The sequence below is a fragment of the Vanellus vanellus genome (assembly GCF_965231255.1).
Source record: "Vanellus vanellus genome assembly, chromosome: 3".
In the NCBI taxonomy this organism is placed as follows: Eukaryota; Metazoa; Chordata; class Aves; order Charadriiformes; family Charadriidae; genus Vanellus; species Vanellus vanellus.
In genome coordinates, this window is record NC_138907.1 from 50,776,973 (window position 1) to 50,802,638 (window position 25,666).

At 46.0% G+C, this 25,666-nt stretch overlaps 1 protein-coding gene across 4 annotated transcripts; it reads left to right on the top strand.

Annotated features, from left to right (window-relative positions):
- Positions 1-469: 469 nt before the first annotated feature.
- On the top strand, positions 470-7,792 carry TBXT (T-box transcription factor T; the record flags this gene model as incomplete). 4 transcript variants are annotated; one of them, XM_082481784.1, is made up of 8 exons in its annotated part: positions 470-675; positions 871-1,135; positions 1,721-1,855; positions 2,440-2,501; positions 2,595-2,656; positions 3,594-3,770; positions 5,433-5,565; positions 7,525-7,792. In XM_082481784.1, the coding sequence occupies 8 exons, from the start codon at positions 470-472 to the stop codon at positions 7,790-7,792; spliced, it is 1,308 nt and encodes a 435-aa protein (XP_082337910.1). The 4 variants fall into 4 exon arrangements, with proteins under 4 accessions (XP_082337910.1, XP_082337911.1, XP_082337912.1 ...); XM_082481785.1 differs by having other exon boundaries at positions 5,436-5,565; XM_082481786.1 differs by having other exon boundaries at positions 3,597-3,770; positions 5,436-5,565.
- Positions 7,793-25,666: the final 17,874 nt, after the last annotated feature.

Sequence of the window (25,666 nt, forward strand, 5' to 3'; positions counted from 1 at the left end):
GGCCCCGTTAATGACTGCTGCGGGAGGCGGGAGGTGCCGCACGCAGGTTATGAGGCTGTTGCCGAGATGGGCCATTTCCTCCGCGGCTGCCGGAGCCCCGGCCCCGGCCCCGGCGGCTTTGATAGAGGTGCAAACATTTGGGGGCAGATTTACATAAAATAGCCGCGTTTAATCCCGCGGGCTGCAATTAACATCACAGGCTTCCCCGGGCACCGTTGTGATATGGCCGCGGGCAGCCAATGGGAAAGGCCGGTCGGAGAGATCAAAGCGGCCGTCCGCCAATCAGCGGGGGCCCCCCGCCGGTATTGTGATGTCACCGGGGGGGTGTTTATGACGGGGTATAACAGCGGCCCCCTTTCCCCGCTCCCGCTCGCTGGGGCCGCGGAGGTCAAGTGGAGTCAGCCCCGGCCCCGGCCCCGGCCCCGGCCCCGCCGCTCGGGGGGCTCTGCCAGGCGGGCGGGGGGCCAGGATGAGCTCCCCCGGGACGGAGGGCGCGGGCAAACCCCCGCAGTACCGCGTGGACCACCTGCTGAGCGCCGTGGAGAGCGAGCTGCAGGCGGGCAGCGAGAAGGGAGACCCCACGGAGCGGGAGCTGCGGGTCACGCTGGAGGACAACGACCTGTGGCTGCGCTTCAAGGAGCTCACCAACGAGATGATCGTCACCAAAAACGGCAGGTAGGGGTGCCGCGGGCCCCGCGCCCTCCCGCCGCCCCCGGCCCACGCACGCCTTCCCGCGGGGGGAGGTGGGGAGGGGGAAGAGGGGGGTCCCGGCGGCGGCGGCGGCGGGGACGGCCCGGCTGAGCCCGGGATGGGGATGGGGGGGGGGGGGCTGCCCCCTGCCGTGCCTCGCGCCTCCGTGTCGCCCCGCAGGAGGATGTTCCCGGTGCTGAAGGTGAGCGTGTCGGGGCTGGACCCCAACGCCATGTACTCCTTCCTGCTGGACTTCGTGGCGGCCGACGGGCACCGCTGGAAGTACGTGAACGGGGAGTGGGTGCCGGGCGGGAAGCCGGAGCCGCAGGCGCCCAGCTGCGTCTACATCCACCCCGACTCGCCCAACTTCGGCGCCCACTGGATGAAGGCGCCCGTCTCCTTCAGCAAAGTCAAACTCACCAACAAGCTCAACGGCGGCGGGCAGGTAAAGCACCGGCACCGGGACGGGCACCGGCACAGGCAGCGGGCCGCCCTGGCCCCGCTCAGCGGGGCTGGCCCGAGCCGGCCACCGCTCACGCCCTCCTTAGTGCTCTTTTTTATATTGCTCTTATCGAACGTGCTGTGGTGGGGTGGGGTGGGTCGCGCTTGTCCCCGTCGTGTTCCCTCCCCGACCCCCCCAGCTGCATTCTTCCAGCAGAACTGGTCTTTTGGCCAAGGATGGGTGCCTTAATAAAAATGCCTTTCTGGTCTAAATATCCCATATTGCAAGCGGTGTAGTCGATGCATTTTTTCTGGTTACTTATTGCCACATGTTTGTGACTGTGCAAGCTGCCCTGTCAAGTAACGGGGATGAGGATAACTAGGCAAAAAAAAGTTGGGGTGCCTGCCTGCAGCATGCCTTTCCTTTTCTTACAGCTTCAGTTTGGGGTTTTATTTGTACCTGTTGCCTCTTTCTCCTCTGCTGGCAAGATGGATCATTAGTCACTTTAAAACCCGAGTGCTTTCTGTGCCCCGCCAGCATCTGCCGCCACTCTGTCACCGCTTACCTGCTCTATCCATTTGCTCGCAGATCATGTTGAACTCTCTGCACAAGTACGAGCCAAGGATTCATATAGTGCGAGTGGGTGGCCCGCAGCGGATGATCACCAGCCATTCCTTCCCAGAGACCCAGTTTATAGCCGTGACGGCCTACCAGAACGAGGAGGTACGCACAGCGGGGAGGAAAGGATGGAAGTACCGGGAGGTTTCATGAGATCTTCATAAGATCGTGAGATCTTAATAAGATTCAGTGAGGCAAACAAGCACGTTAAGAAATACAGCTGGCATTTTCAACTAAATAGTGAAATAACTGGACATGCCATTTTCAAAAATGGCCTTTCTCTGATAGCCAAAATACACGTGCATGTTTAACGAATCTGTAAATTACCAATCTTTTTGAGCTTTTTTTGATGCCCATTCTGCTGCGGCTTGAAATGTGAAGCTTTTTATAACTCTTTATAACTCTTTAGTGTACTAATTTTTTAGCTGTTTCCTTAGCTGATCAGTAGACCCAAATAATTCAGTCCCTTAGGATTTGGCAGAGGGACTATTTCCTAGCCCTCTGCTAATAGTTCAGACCTCAGGGGCTGCTTAATTGATATTTGTAGGTCGGTATTGTGGGCCTGATCTTATATCTTCAAAAATCTGCGATTTCTCTAACTTCAATGGATAGTCCTAATTCAAATCCTATTATTTGCATGATAATGAATGGTGATGCTTGCAAATAAAGATATTTGTTGTTGTTTTTAGATCACAGCTTTAAAAATTAAATACAATCCGTTTGCAAAGGCATTTCTTGATGCAAAAGAAAGGTGAGAGCTCTTAACTCGCTTCTATAGTGTGGCTTTTTTACACAGATTTGTAAAAGCACGTTCTTAACTAATCCAACACGGTTTCTTTTATAGAAGCGATCACAAAGATATGATGGAGGAAGTGGGAGACAACCAGCAGTCTGGGTATTCGCAGTGTACGTTTCCTTTCATTCTGCATCGCGAACATAACTTCGATTTCTTCCATCTCACCTGTTAAGTTAAGCAAAACTTTGAGAGCAGTGTTCGCTGGCTGGCATGTTAGTTCATAGGGAGGATGATGTTGCCGATCCTAATGATTGTGGTTCATGCAGGTTTATGATTGTATAAACATTGCGATCTCTGTGTGTGTGGTTGAGACATCTGTATTACATTCAAAATCCTCTAATAGAATCTTGCAGTTACCTTCATGTCCGAAAAGACAGCTGTCTTTATATACAAGGGCAGCAATATTCATGTGGATATGGAGACAAAAGTTTTTTCAAAATACAGCAGAAAATTATTGAAATGGTACTTATGTTTTAAGTACTTTAAGGGGGCAATTGCTTAAAAAGATTTTTCAGATGAATAAAAAGCATTAGTGTTTTAATTAGTGTTTTAACGGATTATTACCAAAAAATGTCTGCAGCTTATAAAGGGGAAAAGTTGAGTTGCAGCAGGAATTATTTTGTTTCATTGGAAATACTTAATTTTTAAGAGGAGTTCTTAGCAGTCGGAGAAGCCTCAGGGCTTCAGTTGGGACCCCCAAAGTGCAATTTAAAACTGAAGATTACACTAGCGATTGCTGAGCACACGCTACCTACGTAAGGGAGGGTTTAACCATTCTGATGTTTCCTTACTGTGGTTGTAATTAAATGGTAATTTAAAAAATAATGGTAGCTTCGCACGGGGCTTTTTCTAAGCTGTTTTCTAACTTTCCTTTTATTCATTTAAGAACGTTGTAAAGACCCAGATTTTTCCGCCATGCTGAAACTCAGTTTCCTTTCCCGAATGGGCATTTCCTCGCCCATCCACGGTTTACCTGGCTGCTCTGTGATTCTTTCCCCGCCTGGCTGCGTTCCCTGCCCGTCTTACAAACCTCTCGCTTCCCCACAGTAGGTAGCTGGCTCATTCCCGGGACTGGGACTCTGTGCCCACCTGCCAACCCTCACCCGCAGTTCGGAGCCCCCCTGTCGCTCTCCCCTGCTCACAGCTGCGAAAGGTACTCATCGCTGAGGAACCACCGTCCTGCCCCCTACCCCAACCCCTACGCCCATAGAAACAACTCGCCAAGTAAGTCTGACGGTGCAGCTCTGCAAAAAGACGGGGAATGAGCCCGGGGACGCGAGCTCTGAGCGGTGGGCGTCTCGAGCGATGCCACCCAAATTGAGGTCGCTGCCATTGTGCGCAGGGGGCTCGGGGCCAGCGTTGCAAAGAAACAGGGACGAGGAGCGCGCGCCCCCGGTCTCTTTTACGACAGAAAAACGGAGGGTGGGGAGAACTGCCTCCCGCTAATTGATTAGTTTATGTTGTGCGGGCTTTGTCTCGAGCTCTTGAATTCTTGTAGCCAATGAGGTTCAACTTATTTTGACTTTTTTTCAAGTGAAGTTTTAAAGCGAGGAGTTTGATTATTATTTAATTATATAGGTAATAGAGTTTAGTTATTATTTAATTATATAGGTAATACAATGAAATGAAGACGTATATGTCTTGTTCTGTTAATAGTGTCACTTGTTATTAACATATATTAAATGAGGGCCCGATTCTGGCTGTTTTACTTGCCGGGGACGGTTGTTCTCAATCGATGTGTCACAACTGGATACACGGAAACAATATGGAGCTGAGTAAACTGCAGAGCAATTTAAAACTTGTGCTGAGAAATAGCCAAATAGGTACTTAAGGGAGAGGAGAGGAGAGGAGAGGAGAGGAGAGGAGAGGAGAGGAGAGGAGAGGAGAGGAGAGGAGAGGAGAGGAGAGGAGAGGAGAGGAGAGGAGAGGAGAGGAGAGGAGAGGATTTTTAACAGATTATTATTGTTGTTGTTATTATTATTATTATCTTCTTTCTTCTGGCAAAGGCCTATTAACAATTTTTTGCCCTTCAGCCTGGATGGATGTTGGAGGTTCCCATTTAAAAAAAAAACAACAATATTTTGAATTGCGAAGTAATACACAGGCTTCCAGATGCAGCCTGGTCAATCTTATATGGCGCTTTGCAGTTCATTTTAAAGCGGAAAACTAGCTTTCTGTGGACTTCTCTTGCATCTTGGAAATCCTATGCAAGTTTTGTGACTTGAAACAGAGTAAAAGAACAAAACACCTCTGGCATTCCTCCTTGTTCCCCAGTCCTCAATGAGGAACTTCTCCTTCCCTTAGCCAGCTGCCACAGTAACTTCTTTCTGGCTATGGATGGCTTCCTAGTGCCTCTGCCACGTTGGCCAGCCAGGTTTGGTCACAAGCTGAGTGGTTTAAGCCACAGCCCAATCACTCCTGCGGCAGACTTCAGAGCTTGTGGCGGCACGCTCAGCTCAAAACTGGGATGTGTGACCCAGTGATAAGCTTCTTATCCAGGGCTGCCAGACTGTTACAGCTAGTGTAGATGATGGAGATAAAGTGCCCTGGAAGAGTGATTGGGATACTGTAAGGAAGGAGCCCACCTCTTCCCACCCACTGAATAAGAAAGCCTGGGCTGAATTAGCAGGTGGTTTGAAGGCAGCTTTTGGCCATAGATTCTTCATAGAAATAAAACTTCTCAGTTGTAGGTTGAGGAAAACGCCACGTCAGCAGGGGCATGCCAGTGAAATTGTAAACTTGACACAACTGGTAGCCGACTTCATTTTTCTGTGTATGTGAGTGAAGTTTGGGGGTTTTGCAAGGCCGTAATGGTGAGGGTGGTTTAAAGCTGTGCATTGCATTTGAATACAAGATTGTGCTTTAAGTGCTTGCTTGTTTTCTCAGCAGCCTATGCCGATAACTCCTCTGCCTGCCTTTCCATGCTGCAGTCCCATGACAACTGGTCTTCTCTAGGAGTTCCCGCACACACGACGATGCTGCCCATGAGTCACAGCACCGGCACAGCTACCAGCTCCAGGTAGGAGCCCATCCCTCAGTAGCCCTCAAATTGATGTATCAATACTTTCTAGGAAGAGAAGGCTGAAAAAGGAGGTGAAGAGTCACCAGCAAATTAGAAATCCTTATGGCCATACGCAACTCATTGGCCGCGTGTGTATGAGGGCACTGAGAAGGACTATTTACAAGGAAAAAATTGAAGAAACAGATAAAAACTATATTTTTTTATGTTTTGGTTTTGGAAATGTAGATGCTTGTGACAGCGATATTTGATAGATGAAGGATTGCAAATCACTTAGACAAACAGCCATTGAATTTGAGGGTGGTCTTTTAAGCTTCATCTCCATTTTCCTTTTAAGCAAAATGGTGTTTAAAAAGTTTATTTTTGATCTGTTTCATTTTAGCCAGTCACAGCTTTCCCATCCATCTCCACAAACCCTTGTTCTGCTACAAACAAAGGGGCAGTGAACAATACTGTGGAGAAGGAGCAGGAGGTTGGGGCAGTAATTCTTTTACCTGCAGAAGCCGCATACCTTGGGATTGTACACTTGGTGAAAACCTTTGCCATGTTGCGATCACATAAACGTATCTTCACAGAATCACAGAATCACAGAATTATCAGAGTTGGAAGGGACCTCTAGAGATCATCTAGTCCAACTCTCCTGCTAAAGCAGGATCTTTTCTCCTGGTTTTGCTTTTTGCCTTAATTAAACCTTTGGATCCTTTAGCAGAGATTTGGTATAACGCCAGTCCCTTGGAACTAAACCAGCAAATTTAAAGAAATACAGATAAGGTGGTAAAGTCTTCACTATTAACCACAGAGGGATGAGGTTTGGGCACCTTTCTTGGCAATTCAGATCTACCACTCTGTTTGTGGAAAGCATTTTTATTTGAACCATGCACATAGACACTTAGCTATTAATCAGGGTACGTACTACTACCCAGTATAAAATAACCAACCGCATTACTGAACGTAAGTTTAGTCCTGAACTTATGTTAATGAAGTAAACAGGTCCTTCCTGCACTTCTTCCCATGCCTGGCCCCCAGCTTACATATTGGAAAGTTACAAAGTCCACTGAGTTTCAGTTGCTGCACTAAGAGTTGTCCAGTAGATAAAGCCAGTAGAAATGCAACTGTGCATGGCTTTTCTGCCATCCCTTTTGTCAAAGCCCCTAGTTGTAAAGTAAGAAGAATATGATCTTTTTTTTGCTTGGAATCGATAGGTAGAAAGCGCTGGGTAGTATTACACAGCAGGACTGAACTTTTCCTTGTAGTTTTTCTCTTGAATCAGCTTATTTCTTTTAATTCATACGTGAGTTTATACATATATATGTGTGTGTGTGTATATACGTACCCAGAGGAGAGAGACTGGAGGCTGCAGTGTCTGAGAAGGCTTTTTTTTCCCTTTTAATCAGTCCTTTCTGTAGTATCTGTGCAATCTGCAGCCATCGATCTAGCTCTTCCCCTTCTACCATGAGATGAGGAAGAAGGTCCTAGGAGGGCTGAATTGCTGTCTGGAGGCATCTGTCCCTCTCTAACTACAGAGAGGGATTAGCGCTTTTACAGACTCCTGGCAATGGATCCAAACCTGTCTGGGTCCAACAGCCACTGTGTCCAGCCACCTCCATCACGCGGCTTTCCCCTGAGGAAAGGGGAATGGCTCAGGAACCAGCCCTCAAACCTCTGCATTTTTCAGGTCAGCCTGTTCATTCCTCAGTTTGACTTAAAATTTGCGAGAATACCCAGTGCTGGAACCTGCGGTCGGGAAAACGGGGAGGCGAGATTTATTGATGGGGTGCCATGAACATGACCTCCAGCCTGGGGGTCCTTCCTACCTCACAGTGGCTGGGAGCTTCCTAAAGAAGTTCAGTGTCTCCAGCAAACGAACCCAGCTTGGGAGCTGTGTTGTGACCTGAGCTACTGCCAGCGGGCACCAGAGTCACTAATAACCTATTTTATTTATCACTTTCCCTCTTTCAGTCAGTATCCCAACTTATGGTCTGTGAGTAACAGCACCATCACACCGGTGTCTCAGTCGAGCGGGATGTCCAACGGCCTGAGCTCCCAGTTTTTACGGGGCTCTCCAGCGCACTACACTGCCATTCCACACCCGGTCACTGCCGCCTCCTCCGCATCCCCCCTGTACGACAGCGGGACACCCACGGACCTGCCCGACAGCCAGTACGATGCCTCTGCACATGCCAGGCTAGCATCCACGTGGACGCCTGTCACCCCCCCTTCCATGTAAAACCAGACCTTTGCCTATAAGACAGACTTTTTAGCTACTGAATTACTTTAAATGCTTAATCCTCAAGGAAGAGAAAAAGGAGACGTGAAGTAAATTACAGACAAAGCATCTGCACTGCCTTGCATTGAGCATCTGCGTTATACCTCTTACAGTGAACAGTGCATCGTTGACTTCATGTAGAGTTTACAAACCTGGTGAGCGTGCAATTCTGAGAGCAGATTCACTGCTTTTAATCTTCTTTTTTTTTCTTTTTTTTTTTTTTTCCTATTTTTAACTGTGATAGACCTAAGGTTTAAAACGTTTGACTTAGATCCCAAATTTCTCAGTGTTCTGATACATTCGGACCTGAAGTTTGGCATCGTTCCTATCTGGGCAACTTGCTTGAGTAAGTTACTCCTTATTGTTTTTCAGTTATTTTTTTAATGGAAAACTTAGCTATAGTCATGAGAAGACTTTTATTAACTGTCTAGTTAGAAGCATTCTGAAACATGCACAAATGTAGCTGAGGAGTGAAGTTTTTGGAAAATCGTGTGCACTAACACGTATTTGCCTCACAAATACGTTGTGTTCTTAACTGTATGCTTATTTCCTTGCTGCTGAATTAATGTCGAGACAATCTGCAAGAACTATATTCTTCCTAATAAACACAGTATTAATGTTTGGTCTAAATTGTTTTACCCAAAAAGACTCCTTTTAGAGGTAAGTTTGCTGTTTGATCATATAGACTTCAAATAACCTGTCAGCTTAGCTAAATATCTCATTTCAAACAGCCAGTGTCTAATAAGGAGCCCCATCCAAAACCTTTTTGAGGCATTGAAAAAACATCGTTTTGTTTTTTTTTTTTATGGTCTCTGGCTTGGGCCATAAGGGAGGGAATTTAATACCTGGAGAATCATTCTAATTTATTTTATTTCAATATTGTACTCTGTTGATCTATATTTATTATTTGGTAAATTACAACTTTATTTCCTACATGTTAAGATATGTAAATAATCCCTCAACCTATGGTGTACTCTCTTAAGACAATCATACGTGGGATATGTCACCCAATGGCACGTTGAACAGCATGGATGTAACTAGTTAACTTATTGTAAGAAGAAAAGCTCTAGTTACCAATAATTTGGGGGAAAAGTGCAGATATACTAAGCTTTAAAATACACCGACTGCTTGACTTGCTGGAAAGATCAGGTCTTGATAAAATACTTCCTTCAGGACTGATATTAATTAATATGATCTAAGCTTCTAATGCAGGCTAACCCAAAACATTGACTCAAAATGTGCCCTTGGACGTGTCTCTTTCTCACAGACTCCGGCAAGTACACATCCTGACCCAAGTGAATTGTTTTGCATAAGCCATAATAAATAACTTTTATAATGAAGTGCCTAATATAGCGAAGCAAGATTCTATATCAGGGAATTCCTTAAATAACTCATCGACCTGTGCTCATGTGCTACAGTGGCGGCTTTAAGACGAAAAAACAAATATTTGCCACTGCTTTGGTCTCTTTGGCACCCTATGGGCGGGTCCCCGGACCTAGAAAGACTTTGGCAGGGCTTTCTCCCTGCAGAAGGATTTGTGTGCAACTGCAGGCTGTGGGCTCTCAGAGGTGCTCCAGCGGGAGGCAGCACCAGAAGCAGACGGCTGCACGACCGTGTTCTCTGTCAATATGTAAATATTGATCGAAGCGCTCCTATTTTATTGCGAAAGTAAATTGTGTAAATGATGTAAGTGCATTATTATTTAGACTATTTTGTAGAAGTTAGCGGCATATTTCATTGCGAGGTGGTTTTTTTTACTTGTATTTCGGAAGTATAATTTAAGTTGGGCAAAAAAAAAAGTAAAGATTCTTAAATAAACTCAGTGCTTAATTTCCAGTTTGTGGGGGGTGGAGGGAAAGGTGAAACAAATGCACATTGGACCTATTGAACCTACAGTATGTTGGCCTTCCACAGAGCGGTTTCACAAATGGTTCCCGCTGCGTAGCGGCTTCCGGCCGTGGGTGAAGGGTCGGAGAGTTCTTCATAACCAAATGAATGATTATCTAGTCATGAAGAACTTAAAAAGATCTCTTAAGATGCTATATCCTCTTCATCCGCTTCTCCTCCCCCCACCACCCCTTTTTTTTTCCCCTCCTTCTTTTTTCTCTCTCCTTTTGGTAAATCCCTGCCTGAGTGGCGGTCAGGGCTGGGAGCTGCAACTGGCGTTGGGTGACAGTGCTTTTCCCACAGTGACCCGTTTGTAGGGTAAACGCTGGAGCTGGATAACAGATATGGAGATAAACAGACTTTCAAGTGTGTTTCTCAAGAACCCTCCCACAGCAATAAATGCCTAATTGCTGGCTGGCATACTCGGCTACTGAAGGAGTCTATGCTGTAGGCTAATCTAGCACTCCAGCGTGTAGCTGAGGATGCCAAAATGTCACTTCTGAGAGCTGACAGGGCCAGTGTGGGAGCCCAGTGCACGTCGTGGAGGGAGCCAGCGTTACGCTTTGCCCCAGAGCTACGCCCTCAAAGCAGATATGTCGAGGGAAGAGGATGGTGAGACTGCCATGCAGAGAAAGGGAAGGCGACCAGTAAGATGTGAGAGAGGTGCTAGGTCCAGGGCTGCAAGACGTCCCTTTGCGCGGCCCCTGGCAGGCTGACCACTCTGGGGCTGTCTTTACTCCGGAGAGGCTCGTGTGGAGGACAGCCCACAGCTGCTGCCTAGCATGGAGGTCAATGGTTTCTCAGGTTCTTGCAGAGCTTGTACTGAAGAAATGATTGCCACGGACAAAACCAGTTTCTGCATCTGTTGATTTAGCTGGGGCTTGCCAAACTAACCTGCCTGCAGCTAGGGACAGCCTGCTGTGAAGCGGAGGAGCCTGTTCCCCATTTCCTGCCATGACATGATGGAGGCCTCCGTGACACCGTTTTGATGTGCACTTAAAGCCGTCAGGAACTTTCCAATGCCTGGAAGACCATGTGATGCTAACCTGGGAGCTGGACTCTGAGGCCTGAAAGAGTTCAGTTCTCAGGTGCAAGAACTGGTCTGCGTGGAGAGCAACCTTGGCAACGTCCCACCGGTAACTTCTCTGTGGGTCAACACTTGCATATGTGTTTTAGGTCTTGAGCCAAAAGCAGGTTACAATGAAAAGGTTTCTAAGCCTGAAGAATAACCACACACACACAAGTCCTTCATAGATGCAGCATTGTACATCTCCAGGCAGCTCAGTGCTGGTATCAGACGGATCTTACCTAATCTGCTTTTTTGGTGTGGGCTTTTTTTTTTCCTTCCCATACTTTCAAATTAAAGAAACTGAAACCTTTCATGCCATTGAATGCAAATTGCGTGCCGCTTTAAAGCAGACTGAGCATTTCAACATGTATCTTTTCACACCTGCTCCGCCACCATCTTCTCCCTGAACTGTGCTCTTTTTCTTACTGGGCTCATGTGGCCAAGCAGCCATCAGAGGCACCTCAGGCTCCCCTTACAAATACCCTCCCTGTTGTAGCTGCTGGAGGAGCTGGGCAGTCAGATCCAGACGACTATAGAAATAAGTTGAATTTCGTGTGACTCATCTAGAGAGGCTTTTCTCACCCGTGGGCTCGTGACAGCAGCGCCATGCCACGCTCCCGCCCCGGCCGCCCGCCGTGCGCTCCCGGGGCTGGTGGCAGAGGCGAGGCGGGGGCACATACGCACCCGATGTTTCCGAACGCTGAGGAAGGCTGGTGTGAGACAGCTCGCCTCGGCCGGCCCACTGGCAAGCGAGGGTCTGCGGTTTCCCTGTACTGGCTCCACTGTGGCTCTTTGCCGCTCCCGTCACCGTGCCACATGCCAGAAAAACACTGGGGCTAGAGACTACTGCAAGGCTGGGAGAGGTCCAAAATCTCAGGGACTGAGCCAGCAGCAATTGACCAGGGGTCTTAGGAAACCTATATTGTTTACTATCTCAGCATGTTAATGCTTTTTTCCTTTCTTAATTTTCCTTTGGGTTAGGAAGAGTTGCTGGCCACAAAAATCTCTGTAGGCCTCTCAGCCCTATAGCACAGAAATGTCTTGCTCTCTCTGCAAAAGCCGTGTGAATACTCAGTCCTGCACAGCAGTAAAACGTGAGACCTGGTATTCCCCCACTTGCCTCCAGCCTGACTCTTCCCCATAGATGTCAATTAGATTTGCGAGTTAAGTGAAAGAATTCATATTAAGGCACTGCACCTTCGATGTCAGTAGTCCAAGCAGCTGTAAAAAAAGAATTAAAACCCACACATATTCTTAGGTAGGTGTAAGGAAGACAATAAGCAGAAACATGTATGTTTTTTAAATCACACACAGACCCACTGCAGGGGCTTAGGTCTGTGGAGAAAATAATTTCCTCTTCAGAGAGTCTGATTTTAGCTGCTCCTGGATTTCTGTGCCTTTGGAAACTGAGATAAACGAGGCAGCCAGTCTGAGTGATGCATGGTGCAGTTCTAGTATTTCTCATAGCGTTTAGTAGCACTTGTAGATGCTTTTATTTCTGACAACTTCAAAAATTCCTTGGAAAGATAAGAACAAACATAAATCCAGGTCCTCCCGCTGCACGCACCACTGTGATACCAAGGAACTGGACGTTGCGGGCTTTAAAGCCCAAGGTTACATAAGTGGATAGAGCAGTCGCTTTTGTAAACAGAGAAGCTGCAGGGCTTCTCAGGGATCTCCTCATGGAGCCACCAGTGCTTTTCCGCTCACAAAATTTGTCTTTCTATCCTTTGTACTCATCTGCAGCCCTCTCTCGCCCAAGCTGACGGGGCTAGTTTTATTCCTGGGAACCACAGCAAAGCATCCATACACAGAGGGAGCCTTCGTTAGCCAAAGCGTTGGCTTCTGTTTATCGTGTCTCAAGATTACGCTGCTGGTAGCGGCAGGGTGGGTGCCAAAGCCCATTCCCAGCGATAGTTTCCCCGAGGTGGATGTTGGCTGCTGCAGCCCTGAGTCAGTGTGAAGAAACAGCAGCGCATTGGGCCTTACGTCTATTGTTGATCACCCCGTATGATCACACAGCTCATTGCAATTCACATTTCAAGCCAATCAAGGTGGTTTCCCCCCCTCTTTTTATGGATGGCACAGTTATAATAAACTTAATATACTTTTAGTGCTGCACTCCCGACATGTCCCTGAGCCCTGGCTCCCAAGGCACCATCTGGGGTGATGCCACGTGTTTGTGACCAGCGGGGTGAATGTGCTCCTATCCAGACAGCTGTCTGTACTTGCTGGGCAAGCAGCTTGCAGCTTTTTTCTTGCCCTTTCCTCTCCTGTCCCAGTTTTGCTGCACTGCAAAAGTAGGTTACTGTTTCTTGATGCTAGTAAACTAATTAACTGCCTCAATCAGTCCATCAGTGCCAATAATTCCTCTGTGATATGCAATTCCTACTCCATGGAACTGTAAGGGGCCTCCTGAATCCAGCTCCTTAATTATAGACAGTCCCCTCACCAAGACCTTTTTGGAAGGCACCGGAATTTGTCTTAAAACCAGTTGGTGAGATTTTGGAGAGGTCTTTGTGTGTGCCTGCGGCAAGTGGTGCTGCTTCTTTTGTTGGGACACCTGCAGTCGCCTCACTCCTCAATGCTTAGCAGCTATCTTTTAATTGACAGCTGAAATTTATCCATAACCATCTTACAACTATCTGTTCGTGAGCCAAAACCTCTTCCCAGCTTAAATAATTCTTCTCCCTTGGTAATGTTTAAGCTGATATGTATTGCTGGGCAGTGGTTGCTCTGCCTCTCTTTCGACAGATTATAAAAGGCAGGTGAAGCTGGTCTGGGGGGGCACAGGTGGGGCTTTTGGAGCAGGTGGAGCTGGCTGATTGTGTGGGAGGCTGATTTGCTAGTGGGGAAGAGAGGGAACTGTAGATATATTTGGGATGAGCATGGGAACAGTGAGTCTATCCTTTGCTTTAGGAGCAGCTGGTGTGGAGCTTGCAGGTATGTGTGGAGGAATTGCTGGGCTGGGGTTATGCGGTGGGACTGATGGTGCTGGGAGGAAGGAGCTGCTGTGGGCTGCTGAGGTTTTTTTCACTACGTCCTCCTGGGGTAGAGCTGCTGCTTGGCTATGCTTCTGTGATGGGGTGGCCAGGAGAGCCTGCAGCTTGATCCTGGGGGCTTAGCCTCCAGAGGTGCAGCTTGCCTCAGTGTGGTCTTGGTGCTCATTAATATACTTAATGATTGTTTCTGCCAAGAAGCTTGTGGTCTGGGAAGGTAAAGCCTTTGTGAGCCTTGCTGCAAGTATCTCTTGCCTCTGGGGCAGAGAAAATGCTTAGTCTTCTGTCAGGGAGGTAGTGATGAGGCTGGCTGCTGCTTGACTTGCTAGTGCTGGGGAGGAAGGGACATCCCCAGTGAAGGGGAACTGGCACCTGGAGGTTCTGCCCACCTTCAAAAAGACAAACTTGTGTCAGAAAACTGTGATGCCTCCCAGAAAAGGAGGTTTCTCTGAGAGAAGCTGAAATAGGCTGGTAGCTTGTCTTAGCTTTGGGTTGATGTCATAAATTTCATGTTATTTTAGATTCAAGGTGGTTGCACAAGCATTGGCGCTGTCTTGCAAAAGTCTTTGGCTTGTTAAGTTCTTGGCTCTGTTCTGAGCATGTGCAACTAAATTCTTGATGTGTTTTACCATCTTTCACATTAATGCAATATCAGTAATATTAATTGTGAAACTTTAATCATTCTGAGAACTTCCCACATAAAAACTTCTGTTTCAATACACTAGAAGCTGTGTCCCCTGCTGTGCTCTGGGCCTGAATTTATGCTCAAAGGTGGATGGCCTGTGTGAGATGCAATTGTAACGCTCGTAACCTGGGATAGCTATGTCTTCTGGTTGTTCCTCTCTTACTAATATATGGATGGCTCATATAAGTTTCCATCATCTGCCACCTCTTTGCCCAGAGACGTTGACTATGGTGGGTGGGAGGGAAAAGACAGAAATTTCCACTCGCCCCAGCACAGTTGGATTTTGCATTTCCTGTAGTCACTTTTTGTCTCTACAAAATGAAATGCAGTCTTACTGTTGCGGTGAGTGGAAACTTCTGGCTTCTTCCTGCTCCTTTGGTTTGGACACGTGCAAACTCTCTCTCAAAAAAAAAAAAAAAATCCAACCAAAAAACCCCCTGCAAAATAGTCATGGGCTGGATGCACACTTTCCTTAGGCCGTTGGCAGCCAGAGAATCTATCATCTTTCAGCGGTGCTTCAGCTGCTGTGCAGCTGCTGCCAGGATGCTTGCAGGGCTGGAGCTCGGGGATCTGTGCAGAGGAAGGGGGAAATCCAGGCTTAGGGTGAGACATGTAGGTGGAAGGGGAGCACTTGGTCAGGAAACTCGAGAAAATGAGTCCTGTAACTCTTTGACACCTTTTATTAAGAAAACTTTCTTATATCTCTGAGTGGATTACTTGTAGTGAGTGTAGTGATCTCTTACAGTGTGTGAAGAGCACTGACACACTGTCATTGGGGTTTTCATGGGGCAGACGTTAGTCACATTTACTCCCGTTAATTTTATGCTGCCCTAAGCTAGGGTTATTTTTTAACGCACTGAAAATATCCAGCAACAGGACACTAACTTGAATATAAGGCTAGTGACACCTTCCATTCCAGGATGAGTAAAAAGAGATGAACTTTCGCAGCTGGACATCCAGCAGTCTCTCCTCTACACTTCTTTTTTTTTTTTTTACTTACAAGCACATTTTTCTATGTAGGTGAGGAATGGTGCTCATGTTGAAAGCACTCGCTTCTGAAAACTGCAGAACTGTTGTCAGGGAATGCCAGGGAATTCTGCAAATATGCTGACCACCAAAAAACAGTAGCAATTAAACAGCCCTTGAAAAATTGCCTGTCAGAAGACTAAATTTGTGTTTTTAACTGACCAGTGACAGCAAACAAAACTAACTCTTAATTTTGACTTGCTTTTTTTTTTTTTTTTTTTGCTAGTGAATAGACATCAGCGTTCCCTCAGCTTGCTAATTTATCAGTTTAAGGAACTCCTTTCTTTTTTGTTTCGTTTCTGCTGCAAGGTAAATAAATAAGGCGAACTGCAGGTGAAGTTCATTGAGAGCTTCAGAAGCTGGTTTCAGCAGGTAGCCAAGTTCTGGGGTGCACCTTTCTCTTATTTCTTGTATGAATTTGTGCTAGTGAAGCTTGGCTGACATGCACAATGTCCATGCTCAGGAAGGCTGCCAGTACAGTCTAATTTACTTTGACAGACTTGATATCAAATGGTCATTACCCACTTAAATCAGTGCAGAAAAGAAAAATGCACACAACTACCTTAAAAATAAAGAGAAATTCAAAGACTCTGACAGGCACTTCTTTCTCTGGTTTAACTCTTGCTCTGTCCCTCTGGGGTAGGTTATGATGGGCTGTTGCCAATGAGATGGTCCCCTGAGGTGTACAGGTATGTGCTGCCAGGCTCACCCCATTCTCTTCCTGCAACAGCATCCCTGCTGCTTTCTGGTATTTTGCTACAGGGAAGTGATCTGGACTGAAATTGGTATTTTGAGAACAGACTTTGTGCAGGTACCTCCTCCTGCAGACTGTATTACCTCAAAATGTTTGTGGAAACACAGAATGATAGTGGTTGGAACGGACCTTCAGAGACCATCTAGTCCATACCCCCTTCCAAAGCAGGTTCACCTACAGCAGGTTGGACAGGAATGCATCCAGGTGGGTTTTGAGTATTTCCAGAGAAGGGGACTCCACAACCTCTCTGGGCAGCCTGTGCCAGTGCTCTGTCACCCTCAAAGTAAAGAAGTTTTTCCTTGTATTCAGATGGCATTTCCTGTGTTCCAGTTTGTGCCTGTTGTCTCTTGTCCTGTCACTGGGCTCCACTGAAAATAGTCTGGCCCCATCGTCTTGACACCTGCCCTTTAGATATTTATAAGCATTGATGAGATCCCCTCTCGGCTGTCTTCTCCAGGCTAAACAGACACAGGTCTCTTGGCCTTTCCTCACTCTGCTCTTTTTCCTTGTGGTGAATTTCTGTAGGATCCAGGGTGCTGCTGTTGACACCTGGCAAGCGTTTGGAGTCGGTAGAATTAAAGCAGTTAATGTGGAAATGGTAGTGTCAGCTGAGATGCTGATCCTGAGATAACAGAAAGCTGGAGGCTAGCCTTCCCTAAATGAGGATTTCCCCACCCCAAAATCCCATTGTCCTTTGTGTGAAGGAAATGACTATGTAATCTCCATGTGTGATTCTAAAGTTGGACTTTGGGTAGCTGCGGAATACCTTTGTGACAGATGGAGACCTTCCCGATGTGTGTAGCCTGTGCCACGGTCTGGGCTGTGTCTAGCCATTTCTCTCCCCATTTTGGAGGAAGGCATGACATGTACTGGTACTACCTGGACCTGAAGAAATATTTTCCAAGTGAAAAGTCACATTGCTGATCATAATCTTTTTTTTTTATTTATTTATTGTTTGTTTGTATGCTGGTTGTGTTGTGGGAGGAACTTCATGCATGTTCTGGCATGTGTAATGAGCTGAGGCAGAGACTGGGAAGAGGCAAAGCCCTTTCCCCTGCTCAGCTGAAGGCTCCTGCTTTGGCAGCACAACCTGGCCCAGAAGGAGGAAAAGGTCCAGGGCTGCATTCCAGGGCTGGGGAGTGAATCCTGCATGGGATGTGCTGACAGCTCCGCAGCTACTGCTGGGGGCAAATCACAGGACTGTAGGGGTTGGAAGGTACCTGTGGAGATCACCTAGTCCACCCCCCCTGCCAAAGCAGGTTCGCCTGCAGCAGGTTGGACAGGAACACATCCAGGTGGGTTTTGAATATCTTCAGAGAAGGAGACTCCACAGAAAATAGCTGTTGTAAGCACAAGTGCAGGTGTAACAGCAGAGCTGGGCAGGAGCAGCCAGCTCTCTCCACTGCTGGGGAATCATGTGCTGATGTGGCAAAACTCAAACCAGCCAGCCTGTGAGGACGTTGTGGTGGGGTTTTTAGCTTATCTGTGTGATAAAGCCTCAGAAATGAGCACTGCAGCTGGACCCCTCCTTAGGCTGTCACACCTGGGCGGGTGCTCAGGATGCAGCCTCTGGCATGGGCTCTCCTCGGGACTGTGCTGCGGATGTGGCACAGGTGCTCCCTGAGGCATGGAAGCCTGAGTTCTGTGGCTGCTAAGGAGTGCTGGGGTCCTCGAGTGACTACCAAAATGTCACTGTTCTTTCTAGAACAAGATCAAGCAGGCTGTGTGTGACAAAGTACCTCTCATTGGACAACAAGCCATGATAATAAAGGCGTCCCCGGTCTCACCCATGGAGCACAGACAGTTTCTGTGCTCAGACCTCTGTTACAGAGCATTGGGGCGATTCCAGTAAGGAAATGCTCAAAAATAAATGCTCATTCTTTACTAACTTTCCCTTAATATCCGACACTCTTGACTGATAAATAGCCTCCTCTTTGGGCTACTGCTGCAGATAAATTTCACCATCCAGTTTCGCCAAGGCTCCTTTTTTTTTTTTTCTTCCTTCAGCATAATCAAAATTGCTTTTGATGCAATAAAACATCTAACAAATAACTAGATGTTTTGAGCTGCATTGGTATCTGCCTGCTCAGTTTTTGTCCAGCTTCAGAAGCTTGAAGCAAGCAAGTCCGTGGGCTACTTCGTTACTCTCTTAAAGTGTTGCTTCTCCTCTTACCTTCCCCCTTCCCCCCCGTAGCACCCTTTCCTAGGTGCCACCGCAGGGGAGGGAGCACAGGGGTGTGCGGGGGGGGGAGGCACAGCTCTCGGGGCCGTACCAGCCCGTTAGTTTACACCTGTAACAGAGCCGAAGACTCTGTTATTGCTGGTCTGCTCACTCCCTCTTGTGGGCAAATTCCTCTTTCCTTCGCATGAGCTCGTAAAAACGATAGCGGTACCATGCGCGGCTCAACAACGGCCTTAAATTAATTGCTCGGTAAGCATGTACCGTGTGCTAGTTATTAAAACACACTGGGCTTGCCGTCTCGGGGGTGTAACTCTCTTGTGTGGACCAGCCTCAGATTGACCCTGCGAATAAACGCTTCTGCAGCAGAAGTTGGTCATTATATTTGTATCTGGCAGAGCAGAACTAAAACTTTTAAAAGCTGCCTTTCATGTTTTGGCTGTCATTTGCTACTTTTTTTTTTTTTTTCCTGTTGCTGATATGTTGTGTTTTAACAAATGAAGTAGTCCTGATTCTTATAGTGCTGTGTAAGTTTTTGGGTATCTTAATGAGAAGAACAAAACAAAACTTAGTTTAAAAAGTGCATATATGAAAGCTGCAAGAGCAGTAACTTCAGATTTGTCTGAAGTTGTGGTCACTGTTTGTTGCCATTGCTGCCTTACACATGATAAACTATAACTGCATCCCTTGGTTACTTGTACAGTCCTTTCTAACTTTGCTTTAATGGCACTTATGTTTGTTTTTCTTGGTCATTTAAACCTCTCTTGATTTGGGTTTTAAAAGATGAGAGCTGAGCCAAGGTCAAATGATAGCACTTTGCTGGGTAGGGTTTCATAAAGCATGGCAACTTTTGCACTAGTTAACTGTCAAGATTTAGTTTCACCTTTCTGGGTTTTAGTCTGTTAGTAGACATGGAATCTCTTGCTTTAGGTTACTTACTTTAAATGAAGTGCACTTAGAATGTGTCCTTTCCTTTTGTGTCTCTTGGCCTGCCTGGACTAGAAAAAGCTGTGGGAGAGGAAAGGTGAAGCACTGCTTTGGGCTGGGGCTCTGGTCTGGTGTTGACAGTGGCACAGGGTTTCCCTCTGGGGTTCCTCAGTACTACACAAGAGGCTTTTCTCATTTGGAAAGAAGCATCTTGGAGATTAAAAAGAAATCTATTATGATTAGAACAAAAAAACAATAAAAAGCCTGTAAGCATGGGGAGGACAGTGGGATGGATGAGAAGGGAGCTGTCCTTAGCCCAGCTCAGTTCTTTGCAATTGTGGTTCCTGTTGCTTTACAGGAGATGGGATTCTTTCTCTTGCAAAAGGCAAATGCACCACCTTGCCAAATGATGCGACACTGAGACCTGAGGCCAGGAGGAAGAAATGAGTCATCGCAACTACAATTTTGATGTAGTGAAGTCTTCTAACTCGTTACCTGTCCCTGAGTATATATGAGGCTTCTTGCTAGCCCTGACAATGATGTTTGTGAGCAATTCCAGAATAGAGGAACTGATGTCTGCTGCTAGAAAATACTCTCTTCATACAGGGCTTGACCACTAAAGACACTAGGAGTATGTTCATTGTTCGTTGAACGTGTATGCAGTTTTAACTCCTATCTTGTTAGGAGGAAATAAACGAGGAAACAAACAATTTCCTCAATGCAAAAGCTTTGTTAAAAAAAAAAGAGTATGCATAGCAAATCAACTACGTAAGATGAGAGACGCTAGTTGTCTAATAACTTGTGTAGCTTTGTGCTGGATAAGTACATGGTTAATTTAAAAGCTGCTTCTCTTTGAACTGGCTCAGGTTTTCCAAAGGAATATTTTGGCGGAGGGGCAAATCCTTTGGGAAGCCTGGAATCTGATTATGTAATTTAATATGAACTTTGCAGTTTTTTATTTACTGTTCAGAGAAAAGACAGCTGCTTTTGCTGAGGAAACGACCCTGGATTTAATTTTGTGACCTAGTTTAGAAGAGAGGTTGTATGAACTAAATGGTCCTATCAGTATTTAGTGGTCAGGTAATAAATGCACAGACAAAATCTGTACCAATATTGTTCCTTCCTTTTGTGAAACTTCCTTTAAAGCAGATGATCCTCATACCTGATGTGGTTTTCCAATTAATGCTTTCATTGCAGGTTTTCTGCTGTCATGCTAGTGGTGCTTCTCCAACTTTCTGGGAGCTAAGCTGTTGCCAGCTCTCAAAGCTTCTTGTAGACAAAATCCTCAACCCTTAGTGTTGTGTTTTGAATAGGAAGAGGTTCAGAAGGTGGACTAGTGATGAGTGAGACCTACCAAGGGCTGAGAACCAAGTTCTTGACAGCACACTGTCACATTGGCCTGAAAAGGGCAATGGGGGATAAAATGATGAAGTCTAAGCAGTCGGATGTATGCCAGCGGCAGGTCACACTGACACCTGCCTGCTTAGGGGTACTCAGTGCTCCTCTGGGCTGGGTGGATGGTCCATAGTGCCATGCTGCTGGCCCAGCTTCACACCCACCCCATGGTGCCCCTGGGCTGGGTATGAAGTGCTTCTTCCCTCCTAAAGCAGAACAATCTGAAGCTTTAGCATAGCCTCCTTGCCAAAATGAATACGTGATGCTACTTCAGAGCACCTGTGGCACATGATGTGGGTATCACTTCATTCTGCTAGTACCTGGTCAGGTCACCCACTCTCGCGTTGAGTAGGCTGTCGGTGACAACCTGCCCAAGGAACTGTTGTTTCTAGCAGGGAGAAAAGTGACAACAAATCTATAATAGACAACTTTGTAACTGTGTGTTGTTCTTGCTCCACTCAACAAGCTGTTAAAGATATGTTTACTTAAGTCACAAAAATCTGACTTGTATGTGTAATGCTTAGTATGGCTTTTTCTTACCCCTGCCTTGCCCCCACATCCTCTCAACGCTTCCCCTCTGTACAGGCTCCATGTGCTGCTCCCTGGACAGGGAGCCCTTAGCCTCTGTTTCAGGGGAGAGAGTTGTCAATGGAAGTGGACAAATAAACCCCTCTTTCCTAGAAAAGCAGGCTAGGATTTTGAAACAAAACCAACTTATTCAGCAATCCTTTTGTCATAATTCCCAGGGCAGGCTTTGCTTTCAGGGCTGGGGGAAGAGCAAGGCACATCAGGGCAAAATGTCTGTGGAGTGAGTTTTACTTATGTTCATAGTGAGTGAGCATGCCGTGTACTTGTCCTGTGTTGTGTGGTTTTTTTTTTTTTTTTTCCCCCCCCCCCAAGGGCAGGAAAAGATTTTGTAACCTTCTGTGAAGAATAGCCTCTCCTTCTGCAGCTTTGACTTGCAATGTTTGAATTTACTCCCCTGAACTTCCTCCAGGAGCTGTTTCAGCCACAGATGCTTTGCATATGTGAGAAAAGCATAAGTTTGTTCAGGAATGGAGCACCTTGGCCTTCAAATAACTTAATTGACTTTCTATTGGCAGTGCTGCTTATGAATTTATTGTTCCTCATATAACAGAGAGGGTATAAAACTGAGAAAGAAGGTGAATTTTCAAAATTAGTAAAAGGGTTACTGCAAGAAACATGTATGGCTTTTGTTCTTTGATCTTTCTACCAGACAGCCCTCGAGCACACTTCTCCCTCCTCCTCTTCCCCATCAAACTTTGAGGTTCCAGTCATCCAGCCCAACCTTTCCCAAATGTTCGTTCTGTTTTGCTAAGGAAACAGCACTGGTGGGGCTCTACTGGCTGCCTGTTGATCTGTTGACCATCATTACTCTAAAAGCTTTTCAACCTATTGCTCGATTTGTCCTGTGTGAGCAGGAAGATGGAGACATGCCAGAGGTGAGGAAGCAACTGAGACCTGAAGAATGTTCTCATTGGGGAGAAGACCTGGAGTAGGTCTTCTCACCAAGCAGCTGCTGCGTGCCCGCAACAGCCACCTCTCTGTTCATTTGACCTTGTGTGTGCAACCAGGTGCCTTAGGGTGTGCACGTAAGTAGGAGCATCTGGTGTGATGGGAGGGTGTAGGTGCATGGGCTCAGGAATCTGAAAATGTGCTTAGTTCTGTTACGCAGGGAACAAGTTACCTGTGCTGTGAGGAATGCTTCTTTCTACCCCTACGTGTGCACTTCTGAAATCAAGGAGACTATAAGTAGAGAGACTGTGGTTCTACCTGTTGGCAAAAGGATGTAGGCTTCACTGAAGCTGAAGTAGCAGGAAAATCAAAGGTCAGAGAGCTGACTCAGATATCTTATTTTTTTGCTTGCTTGAGCGTTACTGAGGCGAGGTTACCTATTCCTTTCTTCTCCGCAAAGATTTCACCTTGATACTTAATCTTTCACAATAAAGCCATAACTGTCTTACACAGCTTGAGGAGAATGCTGTTCACTAGCTTGCTCATGAGTTTTAGGGGCTACTGCAGCTCTTGAGATTACTGTTATGGTTTTCTCAAACCATAACAACTTATTGTTGTTTAGACAATCATTTTATCACCTGATGACCCCTCCCTACCTGGGAAAGGGAATTGGAGGGGGGGGGGAAACAAGGAAACACGGGAGTTGAAGTATAAACAGATTTAACAGAGTAGGATTAGATAATTAATAGCACTAAAGAACCAATATTGATCCCGATATCAATACAGAATATGCAAAGATTTATATTCAGCCAATTCTATCAGTAGGAAGCAGTGCACTCCCAGCAGTGAACAGCAAATGTTGGACACCGCCAGCGCTATGGCCTTGGGAGGAAGGGAAGGCCTCAGGTGTCCAGCACTGGGGCATGAAGTTCTTGGGATGGCAGCTATCAAGGGTGAGAGAACTTTGCAGCAAACTTTCTAATTTATAGTGAATGTGGTGTTTGTGTTATGAAATAATTCTGTTGGCCAGCTTGGGTCAAGTGCCCGCATCTCGCTCCTCCTCATCCCTGCATCTGGCAAGCTTGAAAACACTGAGACCTTGAAACCCACACACCATAGCTGGCTACAAAGTAAATATTTTCAGAAATTCAGACACTAGAGTCTTCTAAAAGTGCAGTTTTCCTGAGTATTAGAAGAGAAATTAGTCCTTTGTCACTCAAACCAGGACAATTATTTATCCCATCACTTCACAGAGGAACTGTTAAAATTCAGGCTTGTTCCATGTGAGGACAGTGCAAGCTACTCTGAGTCTTTCTGTAACATTAATAATAATCAACAGACACTGTGAAAGAGCCTGAGGGAGAGAAACTGCTTCTGGACAAATACCTTCTACTTATGCACTCATGGAATATTTCCAGCGCTGCTCTGCCCTGTGTCACTTTGCAGCTTCTGCCTGTGACCTTTCCTAGGCCCTTCAGTGCCTTCTTATGGGGTTGAAGAGCCCTTGGATGGATGTATAATGCCTTTTTATTATTATTATTGCTTATATACTACTTTCTTCTTGGGAGAAGAGACAAGACCTCTTAATGAGCATTTGGAAATTGTACAACAATTCAACTTGAAAGTTAGTGATGCTGCTTTTAAACTCCAGCAAAATTGTTGTTCACGAGGACCATAGTGAGGGGATGGAAACTGGGGTCAATAATGGGGCTGGGCAGGAATTCACTGATCAAACAGCTTTTGTTTGTGTGAGAAGTGTTGTTTTGTCAAAATGGAGGTGTGTGGATGAATGGCAGGTAATGCCCTGGCGGGGGGGTGGCTGTGCCTGGGTGTCCCTGGGGATAACTGCCGGGAGCGCCATGGCTTCTGAGCGCAGCACAGCCAAGCGCCCTTCCAAGGCTTCTGGTTTAGGTAGAGCTGCTAAACTTTGAACAGAAAAGCTCAAAATATTTCGTGGATAGCTTTTGCAGCAGTTCTGCTTGGTTTGGATTCTCCCTTCCATAGGGAACTCTTACATTCCAAAACTGAACAAACGCGGGTTCACAAGCACAGTTCCCCAAATGAAAGGGCACAAACCTGTTTAATGCAGTAGGGCCTATGTCTGGTGGAAGTGCTATAAAATAATATGTGATAATAGCAGAAGAAATAAGACATCCATTTTTATTAATACAGGTATCATATAAAAACTAATGAAATAATTTTTTTTTTGAGTGACATGAACTGTGTATCAGTGGAGGTAATCTATCAGTAACCAGATACCTTACTCTGACAGCCAGTAGCTATAGCTGTTGATCTAGCCACGTAAATATTGCATCCAGCAACTGGATTACGTCTCCATGCAGAAGCCATACACATGAATTGCCAAGGATATGTGTCGAACAGTACCACAGCCTGCATAATTCAGATTACTCTGTAAGTGATTCTCTTGGAATTGTGTATGAAGTCACTAAAGTAACTAAACAACACCCAGCTACAGTGCTGAGGTTCAACATAAAAGACAAAGTGTTTAGTATGTCACAAGGTACTAGTGTCACCTGTGTAAGAAGATGTCCTTGCTCTGCAGAAGCATTTATTTTATTGTATGCTGCCTGGGATACTACAGAGGCTGCGGTAAAAGATCTGGAAAGAAGAGTCTGTGGAATAGCAACTCTAACTTTTTTTTTTTTTTTTAATTGAACCAGGTTCAAAGGACCTACATGTAGTAAGTAATGGGTCCCAGGATATGTAAGGGTCATGCCCCGAGAGCTAAAATCATTCTCTTGTGAAAATAAAATCTGGTTTGTTGCTGTCCATCTGATCAGATGCAAGCTAGTACTTGTTTAAGCAAATCCTCCAGAAAGTTCAAAGCTGGAGCTCAGCCAGCCTGTGCTTCCAAGGAAGAGAAGCTCATAAGAAAATTCAGAGGGAGGAAATGTGAACTCGGGTACAGCAGTAAAGTTGCTAGGCAGGTTTTAAACATATCTGAAACTAAATGGTTTTGTAATGCCCAGTATTTAATCAGTGTTAAAACAGCTTTTGCAAAGATATTGAGTTTTGAAAAAAAATCTGAGAATAAATCCGCATATAGCAGAAATGCAAGCTTCAAGATATGCTTGAGATGTGCAGCTGTGATTTCAGCCAAGATCAACTGATTATTCAGCTTCACCTATTGCAAACTATTTGTCGACCAATACAAATATTGTGATAGTACATTCGGAAATACCTTGGATTGCTCACCTGAACAAAATGTCAAATATTTTTTCCCGAGGGATGAAGAAAAAACTAATATTTTGGTAGTAATAGTAATCTACTGGAAGCAAGCATTGCTTTAAGCCACAGTGAGGCAGTCATGGTTTACGTAGTGCGTGACTTGTCTTAATCTCTTTAACATGTACACAGGGATGAAATGGAAGTTTTGCAACATGTATCATTATTCCAGGGAGAATCGTGGTTTGGAAC